This window comes from Pimephales promelas, chromosome 19, assembly GCF_988280905.1.
Source record: "Pimephales promelas chromosome 19, fPimPro1.hap1.1, whole genome shotgun sequence".
Lineage (NCBI taxonomy): Eukaryota > Metazoa > Chordata > Actinopteri > Cypriniformes > Leuciscidae > Pimephales > Pimephales promelas.
Window position 1 is genome coordinate 5,636,084 of NC_142787.1, and position 25,526 is coordinate 5,661,609.

Genomic DNA, 25,526 nt, shown 5'->3' on the forward strand with positions numbered 1-25,526 from the left:
TTTATCCGCGGTTGACAGTATGTATACAGTGTCGTCGGTTTAAAATGACATCGAGGGAATGACATACGCCAGTGTTCACACAGCGTTTCTGTTTTAACCGCATCCAACTGTCCGAAGCGGCTGAATTTGTATGTTCGGTGACACTTTTGACATTAGCATCAGCTCGTTTGTTGATTCGGCGCGGATTTGATTAAGCTTTTATTGTGATTTGTATTCGAATGGCTGAATAGGGGTAACTTGTACTGGAGTTTTGTGTGTGTGTGTGTGTGTGTGTGTGTGTGTGTGTGTGTGTGTGTGTGTGTGCGCGCGCGCGCGTGTTTTAGGGGCGTTTACCGTGTTGAAGCTAGCAGAAGCTTTTTGACGGGTAGATCACGGGCTGTCGGGAGTTTGACAAGCTGCTTATGTAATGCTGGCGATTCCTCGCTCGACCTCAAAAGACGAAGAACAACAACGAGTATTCAGAGCGCGGCCAAGTTTATTTTGTGATACGACTTGTGTGCGTCGTCATAACGGCGCATTTAGTTGTTTTTGCGACTCGCTGCTGTTGAAATAGTGTCGAAGCTGCAGCTCGTCCTGTTAAATCTATTGACCATGCGGGAAGTTAAACGAGAAACTATTGTGAACGTCACCTAAACGCACGGACAGCTTTGGACTTGTATATGCATTTTTCGTCATAAATCTGTAAAGGTAAGTCTGTCTCACTCTCATGTACTTGGGTACGGGGTCATATTTGCTTTCCGTGCGTGGTGAATGCAGAGTGCATTTTTCTTAAATGCACATACCCTCTGCATATTTTTCTTGTTTTAATGACTTAAATTTCGAATAACAAACCATATAGCTGCTCTAATAGCTCTATATAGCCTATATGTTTCAAAGCTTCTCTTGCTGCCTTGAAAATTTGCGTCATTTGACCACTCCAGGCCTTTTTACGTTTTTTTTTAACACCCAATCCTTAAAATTGTTTTAAATTATCGTTTTGTAATTTACTACTGGCATTCTGTTTTATATTAATTTATGTTTAGCTAGCTTTAATTTACACTAAAGGGGTTTGTCAGACTGAAGTTCATTTTGGGTGCAGTGTTAAGTTCAACTGACAGGTGGCAGCACTGCGGTGCATCGACTAATGCAGTTGGAGGATTTGTATGAGTTTTAATGTCTCTACGTGCCTGAAGCCTTCATTATCTGAGCAAACAATCGCCTCATCAAGCTCCATTTTGTGGGATGAGTTTAAATGCTTTGCTGTAGTTTTATGAAACTGCATTTATTACTTCTGTAATGCGGACTATTGTTACAAATAAGTTGTCAGGAGAAATTACGTGTACAAGGGTCAAAACAACTTGATGTTTTGCTGAAAAGTCTTTAAAATCTGCATAACCAATTCCTTATATCACCTCAAGAGAGCTTTTGTGGCAGAATACGCATTGAAATGTAGTTTCATAGTTTCATTCTCTTTGGAGCTGAGAGGAACTTCATGTGGGAGTCCAGTCCAGACGTACGATTCAAAGTCTGAATATTATTTTCTGAATAAATGCATTATCAAATAACTTTGGGGGCCTTACACCAGCTTTATGTTAAGTGCTATGTAAAATATTATAATTTATTAACAATTCCTGCTCTATTTTATATGTAAACATATTGTAACTTTTTATCAAATTAACTGAGGTTTGCCCTTTTCTTCTCTCTGTCTATACAACAGGATTGAGATATGGATCGTGGACTGAAACGCAGCAGTAACAATACTGATAATTTAACTTTTGGGGAATGTATTGAGAGAGGCCTTGTTCCAGAAATTGGTGTCAATGCACCCGCTTTAAGTACATCAAAAGATTTCTCAAACGGACTGAGTGGTAGTGACGCTCAAAGAAGCCTGTCTATGGTAGATCCATCCTTTATGGGACGTAACACACAAGAACCAGATGTCAAAGTATTTAAACCCTTCAGAATGCAGCACCAGCAAAAGGCAAAAGAGCCCCTAAGTCTCAACATTGGCGAGAACTTTTCACTCTTGGACGAGAGCATTGCGGACTTAAATCGTGACTCTGACATCCAGGCTCTGGACGCTTTTAAAGTGAAAATGGAGGAGCTGTCCCCCACGGAGAAAGAGAGGCTGGACTTTCCACCCTATGGCCAAATGGAGAAGGAAATGGCGGGTCACGAGAGGGTCATTGGAGACAACACCATGGACATCCTAAAGGATCTGGACTTACCTGACTCACTCACTGACCTGAATGAGTTCTATGTGACAGATGAGACTGCCTTTCTCTCATCGCTGGCAGTGGATGATGCCCTGTTGGCAGAAAGCAACTTGATGAAGGATACCAGCCCTGTTGTCACTGGCAACAGTGCAGCGTGCACAAATGTGAACGGCACAGGGAAACGGCAGCAGATGGTGGAAGCCAGTGTCAACATGCCGGTCATAAAAACGGAGAAAGAGACAGACTTTATCCAGCTTTGCACACCGGGTGTTATCAAACAGGAAAGTGAGAGGCGGAGCTACTGTCAGATGTCAGGGATGGGTGGGTCTCACGGTGGGCCCACCGCGTTGGGAGATATGGGCAGCTCGGGATACCACTATGGAGGCAACACCTCCTCAGCTGCGAGTTTACCCGATCAGAAACCTCCGTTCGGCCTGTTTGCTCACTTACCCAGCTTTAGTGACGGCTGGGGTAGAGGAAATGGATATGGAGATTCATCTGGGATGCAGAGAGCCAATGAGACAGTACTTCCGTCCACCTATCCATTCAGCAGGTAGGATTGACCGTAAAAGGCAGCTTTATGATTATGAACGATGCTATGGATAGATAGTGAATAATTACATCTAAAATGAAATGAGGCTGAGGTTGTGCACCTCATTTAGCATATTTGCCTGTTTTAACACAAGGTTTTCCTACGCTCATGGAACTTATGGAAATGTCCCAGGCCTGAGAAAGATATGGAAAAGAATCCAATCTTTTCTGTAGTTATGCTGAGCTGTAAGAGATTTAATCAACTGGAATGTTGTGGCTTTTATGGGAAGTCCTGCGCTATAATATGGCTCATATTGACAAAATCCAGTTTGCGTTTTAAAACTGTGATTTCCAGACTTGTATGGAAATGAATACAATTTTCACAAGTCCAAACGTTTTTATGGTGAATATACACTGGCTAAAACCAAAAGTAGCATTTTGTGGGTGTCTTTTCAATAAATTGATTCAATTATTCATGATCCAGACAAGAGTGATGGCAATGTGGAGTCTGCCAGACTCATTTGCCTGGTAGTATTCTTTAAAAAACTGGCTACACAATTTCTCGTAACTGCATGATATTTGATAAAGCTGATGTTTGCAGCTTTAATTAGTTTGAACAGAGCAAGTGCTGGTCGGTTTCTTCTTCCAGGAGCCCATGAGTGTGTATCTGAATTGGCGCGTTGCCTGCCCTAAGCAAACACAGGGGCTTTGTGGAGCTCTCTTCGGCCCAGGACGGCACACACGCACACCTCTTCTTGTTTCAGGAGGCTTTAAGCTTCAATAAAATCATCGAGTGGAACACTATTGCTGTTGCTGGAGTTTGTGAAATTGTTTTCCTGTGTTCGTGGAGAGGACCAGAAGCTACGAGTCAATATGACTTAATATTCCCTGAGTAAATATGAAATTGATTAAATAAATAGTGGTGTTATGGCCAACCCTTCTACTTGGGTGTAAATGTATACGCTCTGGCAGATCCTAAAAGATAATCTGATCTGATCAGATTGATTTGTAAAGGTAAAGCGTGAAAAGAAGAAACTTTTTCCCCCATCCAACTTGATCCTCTCATTTGTGCAAGAAAAACCTTAACTTTTCCCATTGGCTGTCCTGAATGTTAACCTGGCAGTCTGGTTGGGAAAGCCAAAGTAGAGATATCTGGGTCAACATGATTCTGCCACTAAACCAACTTGGACTGTAGTTCTGTTAGGGGAAACGTATCAGTGTTGGTCTCATCTGACTCGTTTTTTTTTTTTTATGGATATCTTAGATATTTTTGCAGTTTTTACTTATTACTTACACTGCAATTTCAGTTGAAACAGACAGACTCCTTAGGTGTGCTATTTTGCTGTTGATTTTCATAGACTTTGTTCTTATGAAGACGTTTCACAAAATTAAAATCTGAAAATCTCCCCGACGTTCCTTGATTAATTGCTTTTAAAACGTAACCAGCAGTGATGCCTGCATTATAGCCTAACATTTGTGAACTGAATTACGATTGGTCTTACACCAGTTTGTGTGCTGAATTGTTATTATCGGTTGTCTTTCTTGCATATTCAACCATTTATAGCTGTCTTTACACACTGATTGATTGATACTTTATTTATCCCAAGGGAAATTTAAGGCATCCAGTAGCTTAGAAAACAGATTTCCACAAATATCACACATACAAAATAAATAATAAATAATACTAATAATACTAAAATACATGCATACTAAAATTTCTTAAAATTCCTAATAATATTAACTATGACTATTGATATTGGCTTTCGGCTATCAGCTGGCTATTAATCAATTAGAACAGTACATGACAGAATAAATAATACGCTAGAGAACTGCACGTTTTGTGTGCAGCAACAAAAACAAGACATGCTCTGACTGTCATGACAACAGCAAAGTGACTCTGATGTGACTTTCATTAACACAGAGCCCAAAAACTCAAACTATTCTTTCAGTGGCTTGTAAGCACTAGTATTTTGTTCAGGAAATCTAAGTATGTTTTTTAATGTTATGTTAATCGTGTTACCTAAGAAAACCCACCAAGACAATTTTGGTTTTTGTGAACATTTTAACTTTTTTAGTTATTAGTTCTTTTTAGTCTAAGTCTTAATTTGTTGATCTTGTAGACATTTTTGCTGCATTTTTGCTGAGTTTGCTTCGGATGATTTTACCATTCGTGCGGGTTTGTTTTGCTGGAGGTCAGGGATTGTGTTTTGCTTTCGCTGTAGTTTTTAACTCAATATAAGGCTAAGTATACATTAATCATGATACATTTGTTTAAAAACGGAATCTGTCCACATTAGCGTTTTCCAAAAGTGTCCCATCCACACTGAAACGTCGGAAAACACTAAATTAACCCTAGCTCACTGAGATGATACAGATGGAAGTCATGGAACAGACGTAATGAAGTTATCACGCTAATCTACGCTAGAGAATAGCATGCTATTAATGCTACTTCTATGTATAGCACTTTGAATTACCATGGTGTATGAAATGTGCTATACAAATAAACTTGCCTTGGCTTGCCTATTCTTCTGGCAGAATCATTTTATTTAGCAAAATATTTCACCATCCACTGTTTCATCCAGGTCTCACTTAGTCACCATGAAACTGGTCTCATGGAAAGAAAACGGAGAGAAAAATGTGCGTTTTCAAATAAAAACGTATCAGTGTGGAGAAGCCCAATGCTAAAAGTACTGATACCGCCAATACAGTTTAAATAGCTAATAGCCTTCAGTTTACATCACATTCATGGATCATTTTCTCATTGAAATTAGAGGTAATTTGGCACTTGCTATTAGTTGGAATAAATACAATTTTCTTTCCTGGTTTCCAGATGAGTCAGCAATATTTTTGTTCCATTTTCCTTGGAAGAGGAAGTCTTTACACGTTATTACTGTCAAAGTACAATTTGGAATATTTGTGGAAAAAAATACATCACATCCAAATGCTAAATGGTAGGTGTGTGGCGGCCAGATGTACTAGTTATTAACAAAGACATCTTGGTTTCATGGTTACGGTTTAATGTTTTATATTAGCCTATCCAGTTCAATTCAATGTATCATCATGACTGCATTGTTCCTTCGAAACATGAGTCTTGCTCATGAGCAGTGTGTTTTTCGAGTTAAACATGTCTTGAGAGCTTTTCCACTCATTTCAGTTGCATTCTGTGTGAACTTTTTAGTGCTGTGTGGCACTTTAATTTCTGGGGTGTCGATGCCAAAACTGCTGACAGTTTTCATGTTTACGCAATACTGTACATAACACTGTCTCTTGGAGATTTGATCTAATAAGAACCAGCTTAAAGGGATACTTTTTTTGGAAATACGCTCATTTTACAACTCCCCCAGAGTTAAACTGTTGAGTTTTACCTTTTTTTAATCCATTCAGCCGGTCTGGTGCACTTCAATGATGTATGCTAAGCTATGCTAAAAGTGGTACCGCCAGAACCGGAGATCGGCTGAATGGATTCAAAAAAGGTAAAACTCAACAGTTTAACTCTGGGGGAGTTGTAAAATGAGCATATTTCCAAAAAAAAGTGGAGTATCCCTTTAATAGATGCACTTTTGTGAGCCGTCAGGTTCTTTTGCTTTATATTGTGCCTATAAACACAATACTGTTTTGCTTCTAATTGCTGATGCAGTTTATATTATATTTAATATATATCAGCCCCTTATATTTGTTTTATCAATGTTTAAGTATTACACACTTTTCTTTACAGACACTTATGCTTTTTCGTTGCTTTGAATAATAAAAAATAAGATTTGAACATTAAGTAAAAATATAAAAAAAAATAAATGAACAGGACAAAAAGTTGTTCAGGAAATAACTTTTTGGAGTGCTTAAGTGGTTACAAAACTCTTCAGAAAGAGTCATAATAATTGTACATTTGCAGTGTGCAGCAAGAAAACTTGCTCTAATGTTTAAAACAGTAATCTCTTTAAACGGTGCCAGTGTTTGACTTAGACTTAGTTTTGTTAACTTTAGCGGTTTCCTAAATCACACATTTGATAATCTTTAATACCAACATCTGTTTTCTTAGGTTTGTCTCAACTTGTCTTCTAATCTGAGAATCAATGGAATTTCCAACAGCAGGCCTTAATACTAGTCGCTCTTTCTCATACTTCAGCAGAAAGAAATATCTTGTCCATACCGGTCTATTCTGCTCTCTTTCCTGTGGGCAACATACCGGCAAGTTTGTTGCTTCCCTTCACGTTGAAGCGTTAAATTTGGATATTAATTTCCACCAGATTGAAGTTCTCTGGAAAGGTCAAAGACAGTCTAGGTCTTCTGGGAAGGAGTCAAACAGTAGTTTATAATTGTTGGAGATCTAGTAAATAAATATCTAGGAATGGATCAGTGTAAATAATATCTCTGCATCTGATAATAATTTGTCAAATTTGACAGGGTTATAAACCCTAGGGTATAGCCTACCTTGCAGGTCTACCAAAATCAATGTTTTCATTTACCATTGGTGGAAACTAAGACAAACGATTTTTAAATCAGTATATTGACAGAAAACTGATTGAACTTATTTTTTAATTAATCAAATACTATTTAGTTCAAAAAGACATTTCAGGTTGCGTTTGCAACCCGGTTCCCTGAGTAGGGGAAGGAGACGCTGCTGCGTCTTGGTGTTGACGCTGTGAGGAACGCCATCAGCATGACTGATGTCTGAAGCTGGTGTAATAATCACACCAGTATTCATTTGCAGCCGGGAGACTGTGACGTCACACGCCAATATAAAAGGGTGCCCGAGCTACGCGTCACCAACTCAAGACAGTCTCATTCGCCTTCTCCGGGATCAGGTTTGTTTACGTGGAGCTTTGAGCCTTTGACGCTTTGTCTTGGTGTTGACGCTATGGGGAACCAATTCTCACTTTGCTATGCTGAAAGAATCCCTGCCTCACTAAGCTGTGAATAATGAGCGTCACGTTTCGCAACATACCCCCACTGACTCTCTTCATTTCTCTTCTACAGGGTGCATTCGTAGATTACAGCCCTCCATGACAACCCATGGGATTTCTAAATCAAGTATTCCTTGTCCCAGTTTTTGATCATTCTGAAAGTTTATCATTTATAAATAGCTTCTAGTGTCTTTTGCTGTTTTCATGTCTTTCACCTAGAATTTATTTTAGCACATTTTTGAAATTCTCATTTTTGTGTCACTTGTTTATTTGATTTGATATACATATAATATAGAGTAAAATTTTATTATTAAAAAAGTTATTTTATTATTATTAATAATATTATTAGTATTTTCTAATTATTTTTGGCCTTTTTTATTTCTGTTTGATAGAAACTATGCGGGAGGTGACATTAATTATACGGGGATGGGATCAGAAAATGAGCCGTCTGTGTAACTGATCAACAAGTTCTTTCAGACATATCATTCTTTATTCAATACTCATTAATTTATGTACTCTGGGAAATACCCACCATATTTTACGGCCTAAAAGAATGTGAGTACTGGTCTGAGTTTTTTTTTAATTTGGATTAAATTCTGGTGATTATTATTATTGTCCATTTAAACAATTATTGATGCACTATTTAATTTTTTATACACGTATATTGCGATCTTGATTCAAACACCTACGCAATATTGTTCCTAAATGACAATGTTTTGGTCTGGTCTTCCAGTGTCTGGTCTTCGTTTCCTGTTTACACTTCTGGGCTTCGGGGTCTATACGACCCCAACAATTGATTGAGTAATTGTACAAAAATATACATTTTTAATCATACAAATATATCTTTTTTTTAATTTTTTATTTTTTTACTTCTAATATATTCATTAATGCTGTGTTTTTGGAGATATACTGTAAAGTACTTTTGTATCCATATACCACACTAATCCTCAACTACACCATTAGCTTGCATATGAAATATTATTTTTTATGATACATTGCATTTATGCTCTAGTACTAGGCCTTCATTTCTGTGTAAAATTTTCCGATTTATGCCAGATTTTTTTGACGCATGAAGAAAATATATTTAGTTTTTTTTCACATTTCCCATTCGTTTCAATGTGGGGTCATATTGACCCCAAAGACCAGAAATGTAAAAAAAATTTTTTACATACCTTCAGAATCAAGCCCAGTTTTTTTGTGTATATAGATAATGTATGAAAAGTCACAAAATCTTATTCCACTGAGATGAAGGGAACTTTTTTTTTGTTAAGTAAAGTCGATTGGGGTCGTATAGACCCCATGACCCGATTGAGGGCTACATCTTTGACAAGTACAATCACAGCGCACTGTGTTCACGCTGCCACTGAGCCAGAGAGAGAAGTTTTATGTATGAAACAAACAGTTGTCTTTTCAACCACACAGAATTGTTATTTCTGTGTTAAAATCATTTCAATTAACACAGAAGTACTGAGATAAAAGTTAATAGTTTGGATATAAACGCTGATCTATGGGTCTATGGTAGCCTGACTTCGTCATACTCATATTCTATTCAGAATGCGAGTCTGATACTGCTCCATAGGGTTTTGATTATGAGGCGTGTCTTAATCGAACCAGGAATAAAAAACTACTCTGCACTCCATTGGATAGACCTACAACCAATCAGAGCAACGCAGTAAGTGAACTGTACGCACTACGCACTCTGGAGTATTTAAAAGAAAAGAAAAATGAGTGTTAACGACCTTTGCAGGTGTTGCAAAAAGATTCGTGGAGTACTCGAAAAACTTTTTTGAACGAAATAGAAAATGTGAATGTATATACGAACAAGTTAGATCTTGACAGTAAAGACAACAAATCTGCTCGTATTTGTTGGACCTGTCTCAACTCTATAACACGGTTGTGGCGTGACTTGACTGATTTTAATAAATGGAGAGATGACGAAAGCCACCAGGCTGAAGAAGCGTATTCATTTGAGTCTTCAGAGAAAAGAGACTGGGAGCCAAATTGATGTTTTAATTATGTATTTAATGATGATTTAAATACAAAACGATCGGTAGCATCATCTAATGATTTATTTTAAAAAATACAATGCTTATTAGGAGTACAGTGACTACCAGTATGTGCCACATGCGAGTAGTTTAACAAAGCGTCACCATTGTTTGATGCAGCGATGACTTTGACGGTGATGCCTATTCCGGTTCCTTCTTTTACTTGGTCTTCCATGAGTGCTACCAAAGGAGAAACCACAATGACAACTGGGTTTTCATTGCGTCCCATCTTCCGACCATTGGAGCCAGGTGATAAATTAAACTTTTGCCGAATCCTGTAGGAAAGACGGCAAACACATCTTAACGATCAACAAATGCCTCATGCAGTTCTCTGTTCGTCTTTTAAAATTAATGCGCTGTCGATTTCTTTTACAACAGACACGATAGCGGAATCCATACATCTCAGTTCTCCAGCGGTAGCCATCTTTGTAATCCAGTTTCAACCCAAGCGATCTTTGATGACGTGATGATTACGTAACTGCAGATCATCTGACCTTCATCGTATAAAGCCCGCCCTGGCAATTTGATTGGCCCGACCATTTTTTTACTGATCATAATTACTCCTCAAATCCAGACCGAACTGGATTTCGCGGGTTTGCGCCGGCATCCAGGCTTGGTCTATGGTATACTCTCAGAAAAAAAGTTCAAAGCTGTCACTGGGGCAGTACCCTAAGGTACAAAAGCAAAAAAGGTACATCTCTGAGTCTGTACCTTAATTACCCCCAAATGGTAGTCAATATTACCTTAAAGGTACATATAAGTACCTTTTAGCTTTTGTACCTTATGTGGTACTGCCCCAGTGACTGCTTTGTACCTTTTTTCAAAATAGCAGTAACGCTTCAAATAAAGATTGTATCATTACATGGCAACACCAGTAGTTGGCGACAAATGACGTAAAAAAAGGTATTTGTTCGTCCAAGAGATTCGTTCAAAAATGCTGATTCATCCACTAAGGAAACAAAACAAGTGAGTCAATAAATCATTCATTCAAAAATGATTAAAAGCAAAAATCAAATGAATTATTTTGTTTAGTTGTCTTTTCAGAATCATGGGAGAATCGCAATCTCTATTTTTTCTTATCGTGATTCTCAGTTGAATTGTGCAGCTCTGATACATGTACTTAACAGTGCATCTTAATTTAAAAGGACTGCTTGATATTTCAAAACACTGTAGTGCATATGGTTAAAACAGATTTGTTATTATTGGGTTTTCTCCAGAAACTGTAGCTTCAGTTTTTATTTAATAATCATACATGTCCTGTGTGAATCTGAATAGCTTGTATTGGGGCTTAGTAGGGCAATACTTTTCTGCTGAGCTGATTTCTTGGAACAGATTGTTTGATGCAAAGCTTTCTAAAAAGCTTTAGTGTACAGTAGAACATGACAAAGGGAAATGGTTCGGTTTTCGGAGCAGTGGAATGTGGGTGACTTTGGTGCCAGCAACAAACACACATCCTTTTTTTTGACTGCCTTTCTCACCCAATTTGTTCAATGCAGTACTTATTAAGCAAGAATAGAGCCATCAGTAGGCCATGTGCAGAACATGCACTTAATTTTTTTTTTGCAAATGCAATCTGTTATGTAATGCAATGGCTTCTGAGCAGCACTATGACAAGAATAGCAAGAGAGATCGAATTCCGCATTTATATGTCCATTGTTCCTCTTAGCATTATGAAAAAACACATTTTTATTTAAATTCTCAATGGATTATTTATACCCTAGTGTGCAAAGTGCGCTCCCTTTATAATCACTGAATAGCTGTTACTCATGTTATTTCTACACAATGAATCAGATACTGTCAAAGTGGTCAGTTTGTTATATCAAGGGTATCATCAATATTAGGGTTGGGAATTAATTGCCAGATGCCCTATGAAACGATATCATCACTACTTAAAGGAGTAGCTCACTTTTGAAAAAAACTTTTGCTGATAATTTACTCACGCCCATGTCATCCAAGATGTCCATGTCTTTCTTTCTTCAGTCGAAAAGAAATTAAGGTTTTTGATGAAAACATTCCAGCATTTTTCTCCATATAATGGACTTCAATGGGAACCAAACGGTTCAAGGTCCAAAAGACAGTTTCAGTGCAAAGTGCAAACTGTTCAAAGGGCTTTAAACGAGCAGATGAATAAGGGTCTTATCAAGCGAAACGTTCGCTCATTTAATAAATAAATAACAAAGTTAACGTTTTATAAGCTCAAATGTCCGCCTTGCTCTGTTCTGTGATGACGTTCATCCATTCAATATTTTAAATAACCAACAACAGCATTAAATTCTGGTTAGTGCCGAATTGAGTTAGTGTCACTGTAGATGGATTCATAGAAAGAGAATTACTGAACGTGAGCCGCAGTCAGACAAATCAGTTTAATGCCGACCAAATACCAGAGGCAATACGAAACGCAAAGACCTGTAAAATCATGTTTTAAAGAAGATTGGCTTTAGTAAGTGGTGGAAATAACCACAGCACAGAAACAAAACTCTGTGACATTTACAATTACAGACCAACCACTCAAAATACCTCCGTTATAGAGGAGTGTGTGGGTTTATGGGATGTTTAGATAACTATAGAAGAATTCTCATGTTCATGTTTTTATTTTATTTTTTTTAATTTAGGTATTTAGATCTGTTTAAATTTGCTCAAACGAGGTCTGTTGCCAACAATTGACAACATTGAATTGAATTTTATATTAGTCATATGAAAATAATTTAAATGTCCTGCATGCGATTTTTTTAATTTTTATTTTTTTAAATGTTTTCTTTTTATTATTATTTCTTGGTAAATGTGCTTCATTTAGTAATTTCTAAATAAACTGCTTGTTGTCAAAAAATATGATTTAATATCACCAAGTTAGATCAAGGGTCGAATCAATTAGCAATAGCACATTAAAGTTAAACGTTTCAACTAGGGATGTCCCGATACCACTTTTCACTTCCGATACCGATGCCGCACCTTTGGCTTTTGCCGATACCGATATTAGTCCGATATTTTTTTTTTCGTGGTCCGACGTGCCGTATACGGCCCACAGGGTGGTTTATAGGTTTAACTTTGTGAAAGACAAAACAAACACAAAAGTAAACATAATACATATCTTTGGAAAGCTGAGAAACTCGTGATTCGAACGACGTAAACCATTTTAAGATACAATCAACACAGCGGGCACAATCTGTCTCTTTGTCAGACCACCAACAGCCAAAACAAACCAACACAAACTGGAAGAAACTCACCAATTAGCCATCTGTTAGTCCACATTCCAACAAAAATGGTTTGGTTTCACTGTAAAGCGTCCATACAATCCAATTTGAAGAAGTTTTTAGTCCAAAACAATTGTATATATGAATAAACATCCATGGAATGTAAATAGTAGCATTTCGCATTAGCCGACAGCGCTATCACAACTTCGACGCACTAATGCTACGTTCACACCGGACGCGAATAGGGCGTCAGGCGCGAATGATTTCAATGTTAAGTCAATGCAAGAAAAATTCCTGCGGTGCGAATGAGGCGTGGAGCGCGGCGCGGAAGACGCGAATACGCCTCATTCGCGCGTCAAGTTGGCGCGAATGGAGCGTTGTGCATTCACGCGTTTGACGCGAATTCGCGTCTGCCGCCCGAGTTGAAAAATCTGAACTTTGGCGTGAATTCGCGCCGCGTTAACCAATCAGGAGCCTAGCTGCTTGCTCACGTGGTGAAGTGTCTGGATGTTTCAATAAATTATTTTGTTAATATGACTAAATGCATGGTGGGATTATGCACAACAAAGCAAATGTTTCATCACTTAAAACATTATTTCTATATGGAGACATGTTCATTTTGTATTGAATGTTATTCATTCCATATCTAGAAATAGTGTTATGTTGTAAAGACAGACATCCCAAGTCTCCCGGAAGTTCCGGGAGTCTCCCGCATATTGATAGCGTCTCCCTGATGCCCGCAAATTAGTTCAAATCTCCCGGAATCTAGAGCGAGACATACTGCGCGCATAACATACATAGCGCGCTATATATATATATATCAACATATGTGCATAAATTCGTGTCTGGACGTGAGAGAGAGAAAAAAAATCACAGGACAGGTTAATAACTTTTGAAGGCTGGCTCTATTTATTATCAAAACAAAAATAAATGACAGCTAGATTAGATGGATGAGGGGCCGGGCGAGGGTGATCCTCGCTCAGATGCGGGACAACAGGTCATCAAACTGGGCGCGTGACAGGCGGAAGTACCGCTGACAGCGGCCGTCATCCAGCGCAGCTCCTGGAGCGAGCAAATGGTGAAACTCGCCAAACGGTTCGGCTCCGAAGGGTCCGGTGGACACAAATATACGGCGACGATGATCCCCACGCCGCTGTTCTGCTATCCAGAGTAAATACAGAGCGGTAACTCTCTTGATGAATGCTCGGTCGACATAAAAACAATGACCGCCAACGGATTTTGATTCTGACGCGCGTCACGCGCGTAAATTTCGCTTCAAACTTTACGCGCGCCAGTTTCGCTCTCTCTTTGAGTGACAGTTTATCTATCCAGTTGCAATAGAGAATGAAATGACGCTATTTTCTGATAGCCAATGAATTTCTGAAAAGACTGAAATGCAGCTTTTGTGGAATCATCCGATTACATTAGAATCCGTGCGCAAAAGCGAGAGTGATTCTCTGCGCGCGTGTGCTTAAACACAACAATCATCACGTGACAGGCTGCGCCGCTAAACTGGATATCGCTCATATTTTTTTCTCCCCTCCGATCTCCGATCTAGCGTTCTGGGCCGGTATCGGCGCGATACCGATGCCGTGGATCGGATCGGGACATCCCTAGTTTCAACCTTATGATGTAACCACCTTTTGTGTGAACGTGCCCTGTACATGTCAGGTGTAAAACGTGTTTTTGCTCAGGTGGCCAAAATGTTTGCCCAATATAGAAAAGTTTTACTCAGCAAGAAAAAAAAAATAGAGGGAACATTGCTGATCGGGTAAGCTATACGGTCATGGTTTTTTGGTGATAAAAAGAGTAGCCAGAACATTCTTTAAACAAAAAATCACCTCAAAAGTGGAAGATAAAGTCACAAGGGTTTGGATTAAGTGTCATTTCTGTGTGAACTATTCCTTTAAGACCTGCGTTCTGGCTCTGCTTTTTAAGTGGGAGTCCTTGGCCTGGTTTCCTCGATGTGATTGGAGGAGGAGTCGAGCTGTACTGTACGTGGGCTTGGTGCCAGCTGGACTACAGTTGCAACTTCGCCCTCGAGCTCCGTGAATTCCTCCCCTCTCTCTGTTTGTTTTGAGTTTTCCAGAAGCTCGGGATGGATTTATTCTCGGGTGCCGAGTTATTGCACTCTGTGGAATGAAGTTCTCGAATCCTGTGGAAATCTCATCCATACTTTCATGGCAAACTCATTGAATTGTGGTTTGTTATTTACACACAATCGGTGTGTGTGCGTGTGTGTGTGTGTGTGTGTTTCCACCCCCATATGTAAAACCCAATCTGAAGATTAGTGCTTTGACAGATGTCCTCTGCTCTAAGTCAGGAAATGTACAGCAGGATATGGTTGTGAAAGAGAGAACATTCGAGAGGTGTTAATTAAAATTCAAATTAAAAACTTTTTTTCATGAAAAGTGGTCCAGTTTGAAACCACAATCAATAATAATAAGGATAATAATCGATCTGATAGACATTGTTATTTTTTTTTTTTATCAGTAAACAAAAAATGAGCCTTGAACATAAACATTTGCCTTCTCTGTTAGGCATTTCTTTTCCCTTATTTCACGTTTTGAATACAGTATGACCTTCCAGGGCACCTTAAGCTCTGTTGGCATCTGTGTGGATTTACTGGATAAAACTGCATGGTTTATCCGTATAGTGAATTACCTTTGCCATTATTAAATGCCATGAGTCTGCCTCTTCGTGTTTGCTAGAAGGAAAGCATGACTGAGAGAGCAACAGTAGTTAAGGAGGCGGGGCTTAGCAGTGGATGACACGTTATTATAAAGACATGCCTTCCTTTCAATGGGATTTTCACTGTTTTTTTTTTTTCTTTTCCACAACCGTACACAGATTTAGACCGGTTGAAAAATATTTAAGAACACATAACCAAGGTCCATGTGAAGCAGAACACCGATTGAATGTATATTTGAAATAATAAATGATTCCATTGCAGAAGCATCTCTTAATAAGCAACTAATGAAATCTCTCTCTCTTTCATACAGAGTGTTATTTCTCTTGCTCTCTGTCCATTTGTCTTTTAGGCCTCTGCTTATTCTGTGGCCTCTTTCACATGCAATTATTGTCAATGTTCTGTCCTGTCCTGGTCAATTTTGCACTGCTGCAGTGATTTTTATGAACATCTCGCTCGCGTCCATGACCTCTGACTGCGAAGAGCAACATTTAGCGCCGAATTACACTCCACTTAGCTTCGTTGTGTTTTTTTTTTTTCCACCACTAAATGAGACATGTTTTTCTCTGCAAAATTAGTTTTCCTCTTTTGGATCAAAAGGAGAAACTAGATTACCTGCATCGAAAAAGTACATCTTTGACTGAAAAGAGAAAAGTAAAATGTTGCCTTGCTTAAAAAGAAATAAAACACTTTTATCTGTCTTGTTTTTTATTTATTTAAAATTTGTAAAGGGGTGGTTGATTGCGATTTCACTTTTTTCATTTTAAATAGTGTGTAATGTTGCGGTTGGTGCATGAACACTATCTGCAAAGTTGCAGCGCTGAAAGTTCAATGTAAGCAGAGATATCGTCTTTTAAAAATCAGGAAGTTTAATGCCTACAAAAACGACTCGATTGGGACTACAGCTGGGTTTTAGACGTCACTAACCCATTCATTTGCATCAACCCTCCCTCCGGAAAATGCAAAAAAGGGCTTGCGCATATTTCTACGGCTCGTCGAGTGTTATGTTCATCCAGCTGTCAGGTCTTCTGTGTTCGAGCTTCCCACAGACGCTGTAATTCGTCAACAATGGATGAAATTTATGTTTGATTATGTTCCTGAAAATGACGATCGTAATTTAGATCTCTGTGCTGCGCATTTTACGGAAGACAGCTTCCAGAATCTCCACAAATTCAATGCCGGATTCAACAAGAAACTGTTACTAAAACATGAAGCAGTTCCAACTTTAAAACCAGAGGCAGCAGTTGTTGGGCCACAACCTGTAAGTAGGCTAAGACTTCATCATTTTACATGTATTTGCATGTATAATTTCAGACATAATGTTTTAGTTTTATCAAATGCCAGCGCTGGCTTTATATCCACTAGGCTACTAGTTATGCTATTTTGTGTCTACGACAAATGAGTACAAACATTTTGGACCTGAATTTTGTATATGTACTAATGTTGTAAATGTATTTTTCATGTATAAATACTTTATGGTGTTAATTTTTTATTTGATCAAGAACATAAACCAGTGTCAACTAGGGATGGGCATTCGATTAAATTTCCTTAGTCGATCGTCGGAAGAATTAACGATCGACTATCGATTAATCATTAATATTTTCACTTTTTATAAATTAAAAATGCAATGAAAATACAACAAAGCGTGTTTTTCCTCGATTAGATCTTTATTACAAGATTATCAACTTGTGGAAGTTAAACTGGGCGTTCGGTTAGGCTAAATTTGAAGATATGCGCGGCGGTGCTCTAACGCAACTGAAACTGCAGCTGCGAGTTGGCCCTTGTGAGGCCCTCGTGAGACCCTCGTTTGTTTCAAAATAATAAATAATAATAAAAATAACTTAACCAAAAACATAATAACATTTAGATCTGACAGGTTTTGTCAACATGTAACTCAATCAAGGCACGGAGTCGAGAAAAGGTGAGAGAGATTAGCCTACCTGACAATCAGTTAGGCTAGGCTACTTTAAGCGTCATAAAAAATAACTTGCATACAACCTCTGCTCCAGTCTACTGATTTTTATTGAGAAAGATAAGCATGTTGATGACATGATCTGGGGTCAGACGCGACCGCAACCTGCATGGTGACAGTCAAGCCTTGTTTACACTTTCGCCTGGCTCGATCAGCGCGAGTCTCTGCAGACTGTGCGCGCACCTCCCCAAATGGACGAGGTGTTTATATTTATACTTATTTTTGCCGCGCGCACCTTCACGCTCGTGCGGACGCGTCGAGTGTAAACAAATGCTTCAGTCCAGCCGCTGAAAACACCGCTCTGATGAGGGGACTGACGTTACCGGGATGCACAGGTACCTCCGCGCTAACATGACCAGCCTGGGGAACACGTTCACTTTCCACTCACACTACGCAACGCAGCAGCATTAGTTTAATGATAATCGATAACAAATTAACGCGATCGACGAAATTCATAATGATCAATAATCGATCGTCGATTAATCATGCCCATCCCTAGTGCCAGCGCTGTTTGTGTATATAGTAGCCAGTTAGTTCGATGCTATTTTGTGTAAGACAAACGTATATAAAGTTAAAAAAAAAATAAATATAGGCAAATTACCATTCAGAAGCGTTTTGTAAGAGCCGTGTGTGGTGAGGTTCTGCTTGTCTCTCTTCATTGCCGCTTTCTGGGTCTGATTCTGGATCATACTGATACTGCAGTATCGACACCATACATTTGACAGGAACACACATGCACGTTTCGCCCGTAAATTTAATGGGCGTTCAGTATCCGGATAATGTGCACTACTCAGTTTAGCCAATCACAACACACCGGCCCAGACTAACCAATCTGAGCCAACTGCCTGTTCCTGAGGGAGTGGTTTCATAGACTCAGGAAGTCAACCGATCTTTCAAATAACAAAGAGGAGACAGCGGCTTACAATAAAGGTGAAATTTATGAAAATTAAGACTTTTAAAAAAAAAAAGGAAAAAACACAAATACATGTTATATTGCACCCCTATAAACACAACCATGCAGAGAAAAAAGCAGTAAACCACTCCTTTAAACATAATTAAAACAGTAAGCAATTGAGAAACAAAAATGTGTAATTTTATACAAGTAGGGCTTTTAAAAATATATACTGTATATATATTGGGTATTATTATTAGTATGCCCCTGCCTGATTCGTTCTTGTTTAAAGTATAAAATTAATAACGTTTTTGCTTAGAAACAATTTTCAACAAGGAAATAAAAAACTAAACATAAAATCCTAAGATATATTCGTGATATAAAGTATTATTTTACAGAACTGCCTCTGAAGTAAATCTCTCTTCTTTAAAGGTTATTTAAATAAAAATGACTGAAATGAGACAGATTGCAAATTTCGAAAAATGACGTTTGAATAGCTGAAAACAGATCTACGAGCTGTACAACTATATGTGTAAGAGCACCAGTTATTGATAATGCAGGTTTCCACTGATGCATTGGTTGCCATGGTGAAGCTCAGGGTCTTGTGAACGTTCATGTTTACCTCTGACTTCCTGTCTGTTCGTGACTTTTATGTGGTCATCACCCTAGCTGGTGTGAAACTTCCATGAATGACACACACTACCACCTCAATGTCTGTTTCACACCATGATAAGCATTTGGCATATGCGTGAGACTCTTCAGTTTGATAATGGAGTTGCTGCAGTTTGTCTTGTCTTTTGTTTTAGATTTTTCTACTCGTATTTCAGATTGTTTTTCGAAACACACAGATATACTGCACTGAAATGATGAGACAGTGAACTGAAATGTACAATATTTGATTTTATGTACATCACTAGTTCAAGGTTTGGTATTCTTACGTTTTTGCTTAATGTAGACTTTCTGTTTTAGGGTAATTTGCTTACATTTCCTGGTTAAGTTTGTAATTTCTGTGCAACTAGTGTCACCAAACAAAGAATAAAAAGGATTTTAAAACATCAGCTTAACCCTGGTGTTTTTCGGCCATTTTAGACAGAACAACAACAAAAAAAGTTCATCGGAATGGTGTGGACTTAAAATGGTGTGGGCTAAATGGGCTACTTAGACTGGTGTGGGCTAAATGGCCGTAAAAAAAAACATAGTCACACTTGTGTTGTTCGTGGTCAAAAATGACCGCCATAGGAAATGATTGAAAATATGAAAAAAGATTGCTTTTTTTGTGGTACAATCTACAAATCAGCCATTAAAATATCAAGACTGTAAAATCCACATACACTCCACCCATTCCCAAACATAAATGAACTGGTGTGACTGTAACACAAAGCAAGTTTTTACAAATGCGTGAAATAAATAAATAATTCAGCCAAAATACAGTATTAAAAAATGACTCTAGTACAAAAAAGACACACTCACTTACACATACTCACAGACACACACCCAACACATTATTATACACACACAAATGATGAACTGGTGTGCCTGTAACAATGGCAAAATTGAGGCAGAAGAAATTGTTTGAAATCAATCAGGTTGATAAAGCATTCCTGTTTAAATGTTATGTGTAACAAAAGGTCTTTCTCTGTCTCTGTGACAAAAAGTAGTCTTAAAAAAAAAAAAATCTAAATATCCAAATCCACAAACTAATAAAAGTGTCTAAAACCAGTAATAGCATTTATAAGCCTCTTTATATAGAGCTATATAGGAATCTAGTGCTTATATTTTAATTAATTGTTATATATTCATGTCTATATTTTAACATGAAAGACAGCTTTGATTTTTTTTCAATGGGAAAATATTGATAATTACTGCATGTATATTAACTCTTTCCCCGCCAGCGTTTTAAAAAAAAGTTGCCAGCCACCGCCAGGGTTTTTGACGATTTTCGCTAAATTTTAATGCCCCGCTGAATATTTTCTTCCATGAATATATGAAGATGATATATATATAAATAAAGATCTGAGCCTCTGCTTTTAGGCAAAAAAAAAAAACGTTTTTATTTTATCTTCATTTGTTCTTTTTTTCTTATTGCCTCTTGAACAGAGGTAGGTTTTGTCAAAAACACAACATTTTGGACAAAAAACTGAGAAAAAGGTATTTTTATCAAACAAGTGCATTTAAAAGCAGAATACATTCAGATGTTGTTTCCTTCATATATAAAACTTTCCAAAATAAATTAAAAACATAAATAAATGTAAAATATATCAAATTTCCCAGGATGTAAGGGAAATGTAACTTTTGCAATAAAACTTCTGCCTCTGCCTCTCTGTGTTCTACCTGTGAATAATGAATAATTGGAATTACAATTAACAGGCCTAGACACACACACACACACACACACACATACATATTACAATGTGGTAAATGTGCACAAAGAGAGAAATAATTTGACAATTACACCTTCATATTTAGACAGCCACACATAAATGCCTGCACACACACACATAAATATTATAGTGTCATAATATTATACGATCTATCTGCGGCACGTCCATGGCTAGAACTTTCTGTGACAACATGTGCATCTCTCTCACTGACTACTTCGTCCCGATCAGATTCAGAATTATCAAATAAAGAGTGATCGGACTCCGAGTCCATTAACCTCCAGTACTTCAGCCATATACCTCTGCATTGTCTGTCTGATACATTCTCACTACTCCACTGTTTGAGACGATTGCAATCTGTTTCTCTAAACAAAGAGTTGCGCAATCATTCAGGACATGCGCGCGGGTCTTCCTTACCGTATACCACCTAAAACACGGATACCCGGAAAATTCCGTGTTTGGCGGGGATGCGTTTTTTCATTAAACCCGGAAAATTCCGTGTTTGGCGGGGAAAGAGTTAAAGGGATTCTATGCAGTTATTTTAGCTTAAGTGAACAGCTTCAGAGTTATTGAAATGGTTATTTGACTTCTTTCGGTTTGAATGGTTGCCGTCTTTATACAAACAAATAAAACATATTCGGGTAACTCTAGTAGAGCATTCATTTTGTTTGTTTGTTAAATAAGAGGAGATCTGAAATGTGTTTTTGAAATCAAGTGACCAAAGTGCTCGTTGCCGTTGCGATCAGAGGTGCGGATACAGTGTTCTGTTGTGACGCGCAATCTTCACACGGACGCGCGCCTCAATCCATTGCGGAGACTTGGGAGACTCTCTATATTTGTTACGGTGAAATTAAGAAACAAAACTTAATGCAAAAAAATCAAAACAAAACAAAACAAAAAGTGTCCCTGCGTGAAATACAACCACTAGTAAACCAACATGACTTTTGCGTAAACACACGCCACTTTCAAGTCAAGTGGCGTGTTATCTATACACATTTTGAGCTATCCGCGTGTATGCATGTATGTCTACGCCTTTAAATGTCCGAATGATTCCGCGTGTATGTACACGCCGTTAAATGTCAGAGCGAAATGAAGCAAAATGTAGATCTACATCTGGGGAGCGATATTTTTTTTCCTAGGATGGTAGGGAAAGGCTCATAAATGGTATTAACCCCAGTGACGGGTAGGTTTAGGGACGGGGTTGGGATAAGGCATATATTTTTATATACTGTGATGTAACGTTAAATTAACGGCGTTCATAAACACGCTGAAAAGCGATTATGCGTGTTGATAGCAAGCCATAAATGGAAATACAAATTTGCGTGTCATACATACGCCATTTCATTAGATCAGTCTGAATAAACAATCGGTTTTAAGGAAAATAAACTATACAACTAGTAGGGATTAGAACCCAAAACCTCTGACACGCTTGGCAGAAGTTCTGCCCGTGGACCATTAAAGTTCATGGGGATAATTGTTGGATCAGTGGCGGCTGGTGAAAAATATTGAAGTTTTGAATTTAGTAGATGTGATTTCCTGCATTCTGGTGCATTTTAGGCCTTAGGCCATGCCCTTACCTATACCAATAAAATAACTTAAACCAGTCAATACCAATGGTCAAATAATACAATAATAATAATAATAATAATAACAGTTTGACAGTTAATGATAATGAACAAGTTGCATGTTTATTATGCTCTGTGTGCTGACAGAAAAAGTGCAAACGCATAATATTGATAAATTATAATATAGGTAATACAAAAATAATAGGTAATACAACAATCTAGTTTAATCAGTCCCCAGCTGTAGACTACATATTTTTGACAAATTGACAATTGGATAATGGATAACAATTTGTTGATACTAGAGAAAGAGAGAGAGAAAAGGCTTTGAAAGAGAGGGTGGGACAACATTCTTGAGGGTAACACCCAAGTATGAGAAGAAAGTTGATTTTAACTAGTATGAAACACAGTAATCTAGCTCAGAACTTAAAAACATCAAAAAACAAAGCAAACACACAGGTATTAATATTCCTATAACTACTTTAATATCAAATGTGCGTGAAACAGTGTGTGTGAGTGAGTGAGTGAGTGACAGAGACAGACAGGTCAATTCCCACGACTAACTTTACATTATTTCCACTCGACGTCACTGGCGCTGCCATTCTGCTCTCATCTGAGGTAAAAAAAAAAATGTCCTGTGGTGCGCGTGCACGGTGCACTCGCCTAATCTCATACTGTGGGCGATATTTTCAGCGCCCCCAAACCATAAAATTTGACGACGCTGATTGGCGAAATAGAAACTTTTTTGCATAGCAACCGGGGAACCATTGGCTTAAATTCCAGCACTGTGGGGCTGAGAGAACTGGCGCCCTGAGAAGACAGCCTATTGGCTATACTACTACACCAACGTGATAAAAGTAACGAAAGTGAATGCAAATATCATTCTGGTGAGTTCAAAACACTTTTCAAAGTAAAACCATTATTAGCATATAATTAACACAGATTATTTTTCAAAATGATAAATTATAATATATATTAAAAAAACAGACAGACAGGTCGGAGGGAGGGCGGCGCCCCAGCGCCCTCTATGGGCGATCCGCCCCTGTGTTGGATCTATGTATTTAATCACCCGAAAAATTCTCACCACTAACAACATATATTAGATCTCATTAAACGACAAATTATACACAATGTACTATTGTATACTATGCAACACGCCATGTCACGCGCTGCGTGAGTGGTATTTACGAAAGTAACGTTAAATTCAAGTACTCCACAGTAGGGTTGTGCCGATAGACGATAGTATCGTGTATCGACGATAGTCTGAGATATCGCCGATGGCAGATGCCTTTGACGATATCAATACAATAATTGGCTCGTTTTACCATAATGTATTAAATTATTATTATTATTATGCCTATTATTATTATTATTATTATTATAAAGCTAGTATTGTTATTAAATTAATAGGAACTACAATTAATTTGCCTTGCCTAAATTTACAATCATCCTCATAACAATTGCAATCCTCATAACAATTGCAACAATACCGATACGCACTAAGGACTCCTCTAAGAGAATGTTTTTAAAACTGACTAAAAAACATCCCACATCAAAATTGAATTGCAAGTTGATCCATTCACAAATTATCAAGTGTGCTCGTTTTAACAGACGCAAAATTCAATTTCCTACAGATCCAAGATGAAAACGGCACCGTTGTTCGTCAGTATTTGTTTCAGTAACACATTAACAAAACGTTTAATGACACTAAAACAATACAATTACTAAATAGTATTAATAATAATATCACTAAAATAGTATTAGTTACCGTTATCATCGTCGTCTCTGAGGGAGCGCGGCGTTAATGCAGATGGCGAAAGCAGTCCGTTTTTACTTTCACTTTCAGAGATTGAGCGCGTTTACATGCGACGACGTTCTTAAACCCGATTATGCTGAATTAACTTGACAATGCATGTGGTCATGTAAACGCATTAACCCGTTTTCCTTTATCAGAGTCAAGTCATAAGTATAAGTATAAACCGATCGACTCAGCTAGACGTTTGGCCATTGGTTTCTCCCGGCATTTAAAACACATTAACCCGCGTACTTCGTGCTTACTGAAGTGCGCATGTGAAGTGCATCCAGACAGAGAGCGCAATGGTAGGGGGACACATATCGCAAACTCCGACTCTTTCTGACCCAAGAAATAAACGTGTTTTCATCTCGTGCAGAAATAGGCCCTAGTCAAAATGCTGCATGTAACGGCATGAGGATAGGCTAATGTGTCCGTAAATTTCCCGTTGACAAACAAAAGTATTAGGATCTTTTTTTACCTCACTATACCAGGAAATAACCTGATCCTATTACTAAACACTCCACCTTTGCTAACAAAATAGAAAAAAAAGATTCTCGTTTATAAAACGAAGTAGGCTAATAAAACAAGCAAATTAATGAGTAGGCTAAATAATCAAGTTAATAATCAAATAAGTTAGCCCCGCCCCCTCACGATAATATCGTGTATCGCCGATCTCACAGGCTGACGATAGGACGATATGAAAATGGAGCATATCGCCCAACACTACTCCACAGTCACTCTAGGGGTCGCTGTTTGGCAAAAACGGGATTCCTGCATAGTGCCTCTTTAATTAGTAACATAAAATGTTCTAAAAAAAAAATACAAAAGAATATATTACATTGACAATATATGTCATGTATGTAGTATATTACATTGATTTTACAGAAAAGAAAGGGTTTTGACTGTAAAAAAAAACAAGCGCGACTCACAAATGAAAAATACTAGAGGTTTAAATTGAGAAATAAAAAAAGATGTTTCATTTTGTGCTGATGAAATAAATGATTGAATGTGTGTGAAGTTTTAATTCCATTTGGCAACCCTTTGCTGTCTCCTGGATCTGCGATCTGAATTTTTCTGAGCTTTGCACCATGCAGATTTTTTTTCATCTTTCACCTCTACTGAGCCCTCAGTGGGGAAAACCCCCACATACATTTCCACTTTATCACTGTTTGTATCCTGTTATCTTAGGCTCTTTCCACCTCTTTACTGTTTCTTAGACACAAATGGAAGTGAGATCAGCTAATTGAGTTTCCTTAAGCTAGGCACTCTACCCAGCAGTCTTCAAAACTCAATCACCCCATTTATCAGAAATCATAATCAAAAGGCTGGTTTGAATGTAACACACAAGACCGCAAACCGGAGAGCAGACCGTTTA

The 25,526-nt window shown here is 38.0% G+C and overlaps 1 protein-coding gene across 2 annotated transcripts in view; it reads left to right on the forward strand.

Annotated features, from left to right (window-relative positions):
* Window positions 1-272: 272 nt before the first annotated feature.
* Window positions 273-25,526, forward strand: part of LOC120461924 (glucocorticoid receptor) — a 99,569-nt gene continuing 74,315 nt past the window's right edge. For both annotated transcript variants that reach the window (XM_039650253.2, XM_039650255.2), the window contains exons 1-2: window positions 273-687; window positions 1,697-2,748. In XM_039650253.2, the coding sequence (XP_039506187.1) occupies window positions 1,706-2,748 (1,043 nt within the window). In that variant the 5' untranslated portion in view covers window positions 273-687; window positions 1,697-1,705. The remainder of the gene's footprint in view (window positions 688-1,696; window positions 2,749-25,526) is intronic.